At 41.6% G+C, this 6,099-nt stretch overlaps 1 protein-coding gene across 1 annotated transcript in view; it reads left to right on the forward strand.

The window, feature by feature from the left end:
• The window catches only part of STYX (serine/threonine/tyrosine interacting protein), a 28,418-nt gene extending 23,793 nt beyond the window's left edge, over positions 1 to 4,625 (forward strand). The window contains exon 11 of the mRNA XM_014936830.1: positions 4,101 to 4,625. Coding sequence (XP_014792316.1) covers positions 4,101 to 4,174 — 74 coding nt within the window. The 3' untranslated portion in view covers positions 4,175 to 4,625. The remainder of the gene's footprint in view (positions 1 to 4,100) is intronic.
• The last annotated feature ends 1,474 nt before the right edge of the window (positions 4,626 to 6,099 follow it).

Below are 6,099 nucleotides of genomic sequence, written 5' to 3' on the forward strand. Positions count from 1 at the left end.
CATCCTCTGCAAATCTCACAGTTACTGACACCCGAGTAGCTCTGTGTTGGTTGAATTTTTAAGAGTCTAGTCTGAGTTTTCCCCACAATAAATTATTTAGCTTTTGCATTTCATCTGCCCAGCTGTCTCAAGCTGGCAGTATTCCACAGACCTCACTGCGTGACGTTTTGCCTTAGAGATTGATTAAATAATTTGATAATTGAAAATATCATTGGAGAACTTCTAGGAGGACAGAGGTGGCAGTAGAGTAGTCCAGGCTGTATTGCTGTTGATGTGTGTGGGTTTGGGTTTTGTCCCCCAGCAACTTTAAGCAAAGATGTTGGGAATTTACTTTTTATTCTAGTGGCGTAATATGTGACGTGATGATTGTAAAAGGCACACGTACTGGATTTTTATGCATTTTTGTTTCTAACTTCCTGCTAGTTTTTCACTGATTTTTATAGATAGTTCAAATATAGTTTTATAGATAGTACAAAAGGAATATAAATGTCCAGTTGAAGTGATGTCTAAGTGTGTATAACCAGAGCGCATTATTGTCACTGTATATAAAAATCTGATACAAAAATGCTACCAAATTTAAATGCAAGTAGCAGTGACATTGAAAATAATCTGAAACTTTGATTCTTGTATTTATTTTTTTTTTAGACTAAAGAATTTATTGATGGAAGTTTACAAAGTGGAGGTAAAGTCATATTAACTTTTTTCCTTATTTACTAATATATTGTCATTAAAGCTTTAAAACTAACTTAGAGGCTCTTAAGTATGAGATCTTCTTAACTTTGGGGTTTTAATGTGCTTGACTTGAACTATATTATACAAGTTCAGAGCAAAGTGTTCTTCTTTCCTTTTGCCTCCAACTGGAAAACAAACCTCTTTGTGCATCTGTTTTGTTGTTTGTGTTGTTGGTTGTTTTTTTTTTCAGTTCAAACACAACTGTATTCTGTGTGAGAGGTTTTTTTGTGCCGTTCCTAAAGTAGGGCTTTAAATCTGTGTTGTGGTCCTGGAATGCCGATTCTATTACTCAAAATCCTCATAGAAGCAGGAACTTGTGCTTCTGTATCTCAGGACAGTAATGAGCAGAGTGTAATTAGAGTGAAGAAAGACACAATAGTTATTCCTAGGATGTACCTTGCTACTGTGTAGTTCTCCACAACAAGGAATGTAGCTTATACTTCAAAGAATTTTCTTCAGTCTGTCTAAGTATTGTTGATTTTGTTTGGTTTTTTTTTTCCCTCCTTCTCAGGAAAAGTTCTTGTCCATGGAAATGCAGGGATATCTAGAAGGTAGGAAACTATCCATCCTGCTTATTAATCCTTTTTTAGGCTGTGGAAATACATTTTACTAATGTTTTTTTGTTTCTTTTCAGTGCTGCCTTAGTTATTGCATACATAATGGAAACATTCGGGGTGAAGTACAGGTAAGAACAAAGCGTGGGCACATAGATAACTGTTGGTCTGAAAAGGCTGAAGACAGAGAGTACTTCAGAGAAGCAGTCTGGCATGTCTGTAGGTACTCATTTTTTAATTCAAGTGATATAAGTGAATAATAATTTTGGAGGGAACATAAACAGTCGTGTGTTGATGCACAAGTCAGTTGTTACCCACTGAGATTGAGTGAAGACTGTATGTGGGGCAGAGTGTTCCATTTCACTGCAAGTGTGTTTACATCCCTTCTTAAAGGAGGAGTAGCCACCTGCTGCTCCTGGGAACAGGGTATCAGCCTATGGGAAACTAAGGGGGAGGCCCTAAGATGCTGTTCTGAGTGGTGTAGGGGAGGGCAAATAGTATTTTACAACTGGTCCTTCCTACTTTGGTTGGTATATAAGGAGCGGTTAGTGGTATATTTTCAAAGAACAGATAAACAGAAGGAAGACTCATAAAACCACAGACTTCTGTCGTTTGTTTTCCACTGAAGTATTTTCTCTCTCCTTTTCTTAAGGGATGCATTTACTTATGTTCAAGAAAGAAGATTCTGTATTAATCCTAATGCTGGATTTGTCCATCAACTTCAGGTGACTTGTTTTTTTTCTTTTTTCTGGTCATGACTCAAAAACCATTTGATGCATCACCTTCCTGTAAAGCAGCTGTTTCTACTTAGGCTTCACATCTACTGTGTGAGTAGTAGAGCTTGGGAGGAAGGTGGACGGTTACCCTCATTCATTAGACTTAAGCTTTAGACAAAGCAAATCCAGGAATGGAGGAGAAATTAAAAATCCTGTTTTGTGCAGTGATTAAGAGGCTCTGAAATGGCTTAATTGGTGGTTAAGGGAAGTGTGTGGCACGTAGCAGTGATGCTTTTTGACACTCGCACTCGTAGGTGATGACATTCACAAGTCTGAAGCAGCAAACAGCGGTGTCAGGAAGTGGCTTTATCATATTCCAGGAGTCTGTTGGGTGAATGTAGGGCAACCACCAGGCTTTAGGGGGCTGGAGCATCTCCCTCACGAGGAGAGGCTGAGGGATTTGGGTCTTTTTAGTCTGGAAAAGAGAAGACTGAGGGGGGATCTGATCAATACCTATAAATACCTGAAGGGTGGGTGTCAGGAGGATGGGGCCAGTCTATTTACAGTGGTGCCCAGGGACAGGACAAGAGGAAATGGGCACAAACTTGACCATAAGAAGTTCCACCTAAACATGAGGAGGAACTTCTTTGCTGTGAGGGTGGCAGAGCCCTGGAAGAGGCTGCCCAGAGAGGTGGTGGAGTCTCCTTCTCTGGAGACATTCAAACCCACCTGGACACGTTCCTGTGCAACCTGCTCTGAGTAAACCTGCTTTGGCAGAGGGTTGGACTAGATGATCTCCAGAGGTCCCTTCCAACCCCATGTCATTCTGTGATTCTGTGAGGTTGAAACAGATCTGTAGTATCTCTGCTATTACTTAGGTGGGCAGCAACAAGATGATTATCTCCTGAGTTTAGGTAGTGTTTTTTTTAAAATCATTCCCATGAGGATTTGTGTGGTACCAAAAGCGTGACAGGTCACTGGAACACAACTTCAGAGCTGTCTATGGTTTGTCCTCATAAAAAATCTCTGAAGCCGCTGTGTTCTGAGTTTGTGTTGTTTCTCTCTCTGAATTGGCTGCTGGGGAAAACGGGGAGTTCTCTAAACATTCTCATAGAATTTTTTAATGAAAGTTTACTCTCTTCCTTAAAGATGACAAGAAATGGCTTTAACCTTTCTTTTGCTCTGTCTTCCTGATGATTTTTATCATTCAAATCAAAGCAACAAAGAACTCTCCTCTAAAATCCCCACCTTGCTGTAAGATACTCTCTGGTCTGCCCTAGTGAACTCTCGGAATTAGTGCTCCTCATCCTTGCAAAGGATTAATAGCAATATGCATTATTGAACTTTTTTCAGGAATATGAAGCCATCTATCTAGCAAAATTAACCATCCAGATGATGTCACCACTGCAGCTGGAGAGATCCCTCTCGGTTCCACCTGGTACTACAGGTCAGAAGCCTCTGCTGTTGTGTGTGATGCCTCCTCCCTTCCCTCCCCGCTGTCAGGAGGTGCCTTTTGCACCCTCAGCCGTGGTGAATCTCAGAGTTTGGGAAGGAGATGGTGCAGTTGGTGTGCAAGACACCCTCAAACTCTAGTCTGCTGTACTTAAATATTCTGTTCTCCTATGGTTGAACTTTCCTGTGGTGTGACCTACTGGAGAAAGGCCCCGAGTTCCTTAGGGGAATCAAGAGTGATGGGCTGAAAGCAATATTCATGACATAATCACTGCCCTTAAAATTAAGGCAATTCCTCTGGAAAAAAAGCCTTAGAACAGATAACAGGGGATTTGGGCATGTAAAAAATGTTACCTTAATCATATAGAGTTGTTGCAGGAGCAACCCGTGCTGAAGGTCAGGGAAAATGGAGTTTGGTGAGAGATGTGAAGGGAGGGCAAAACATGGTGGGTTGTAGGAAAGTTCTCCTCCCTGTGGAGAAGTGTGAGGGAAGAAAAACGGTGTCAGAAGTGGCTGTTCAAAAGCTGAGTGTCTTCAAAGGGTGTCACAAGAAGGCGGTGACAACTGCCCTGTAGTTCTACTCACATCTGCCTGTTGTTGTGGCTGGTCTTCTCAGAGATGTCCTCCTTCCTCTTGCCTTTTGCAGGCAGTTTAAAGCGAATGCACGAGGAGGATGAAGAGCTCGGAACCATGCAAGCAGCGGCGGCACAGAACAGATGATACCCGAGGGCAGCACAGTTGGTATTGGGGGAATTCCTGCCAAGAAAGGTGAAGAAAACTAGGGGAAAAAAAAAACAGACCTAAAATACGAAACGGTGAACACACACACACACAGAGCTTCTCTTCAATGACATGTTGCTTTCAGATGTAAATCTGCCTCTGCAACACACTAAGCATCATTCTTAAGATGTTGGACTTCTTGAATGAATAGATGGCACTGATTGTCTTACTCCTTTTTTACACTTTACAGTTTTATTCTAAACCAAGACTTTTGGACTTGCAAAGAGGTATTATTGCAATAATGCACTTTTCATACTTGAAATTTCTTTATTTGTATGATATAAAGTTATTACTTTAAACAAAATGCAAGCTGGGGGGGGATTTGTTTATAAAGTTATTTGTGTAATTTATAACAAGAGACTTTAGTAAAGAAAAAGTTTGCTAAAACTCACCTTGTTTTCAGTGTATATTATGGGTTGTGCTTGTAGAAATCGAGCAACGGCAGGGATCGAAGCAGTATTTATTTTAAAGTATACAACTCTTTGCTTCATTATATACTGAAGTATTTTGAGAAGGATGCTCTCGAGTCCAATTTAAGAGAAAATACTGCTCTAAAAAAATCTCTGCTTGTTTTATGCAAGTTCAACTTGAACAGAGCGCTGGTTAATTATTTAATAAAATAATCATGTACTGAATGAATACAGAGGGGAAGCTCCCAATTTTAGACACATCAAGACTGAATGCTTGTTAAATTAGTTATAGGTTATTAGTTGACCAAGCCTGTATGGTCCAGAACAGCGCATCTGAGGGCAGATGTCACTGAATGGGAAGGCAGGAATCAAACCAGCTAAGCCATTTTGTGCTGTGAGTATCTCTTCTGATGCCACCTTCTGCTGGTGGATCCTTGGTTTGCTTTGTGGGAGTTGTACCTTGCTGTGTGTGCTCAAGGCGAGCTGAGCTCGCCTTGACCACACACAGCAAGGTACAACTCCCACATGTTGTTGGAACAGATGGTGGTGACACCTGAGAAGGAGGAAATCCTCCTCTGTCAGGGCTTTTGGCTGAGCTGGGATACCTGGGTCAGGCTGGAGGATCTGGAGAAGCTTCAGTGGAGGCTTGTTCATGTGTAAGCTGGTTCTGTGATCTCTCCGAGGGCCTGGTGATTCCCCGGGGAGACTCTTTACAAATGAACAAGCTTCATGACTAAGGATTTTCCACCAATCTTATTTTTTTTTTATATATAGTCATTCTGCTCCGTCTGCTGCCTCACAGCCTCTCCCATCCTAAGGGAGTTGGAGATTAGTTTTCCTTGTGTATCTATTATTAAGCCTTTTATTTAAAACTTCTTGACACCTGTCTCATTTAGCTCACTACCTATAGGTATTTCAATTACTGATTGCTTTCTGGGGTCAACCCAAAGGTGGTAATTAGCAGCAGGGAAGTGAGCAGAAGGCTCACTGTGGCCTCCCAGTAGCAGTAAAGGTTCAATTTTCTCTCTTCCCCAGGTTTGGATGCAAAACTGGAGGACCCAGATCTTTGGAGATCTGGAGCTCAAGTTCCTTTTCCAGCTCTAGGGAAGGAGCTGGAGATTTCTTCCTCATGGGGGAAGAGCTGCCATCCAAAAAATGTCCAGAACATGAGCTCTGCATGCAGATCAGCCAGATTCCACCCAGCAGAGCCATTGTCCTGCAGCCACAAACCCAAACTCTCAACCTAATTAATTAGTTTTACAATGCTCTAAGCAGGGTACACAATCACATCCTCCTCATTTGTACTAATCTTTTTTGTTAACTCTTAATGAGGGCCTGGAGCTATTTAGATGGTATAGATATCATAGATCTTCAAATTAGATCTTGTGTCAGCAGAGCACATGGGGGAGAAGCCCGGCTCTCCCTCAGGGGAGCACAACTCTAAGAAAATGGGTG

This window comes from Calidris pugnax, unplaced genomic scaffold, assembly GCF_001431845.1.
Source record: "Calidris pugnax isolate Ruff unplaced genomic scaffold, ASM143184v1 scaffold10, whole genome shotgun sequence".
NCBI lineage: Eukaryota > Metazoa > Chordata > Aves > Charadriiformes > Scolopacidae > Calidris > Calidris pugnax.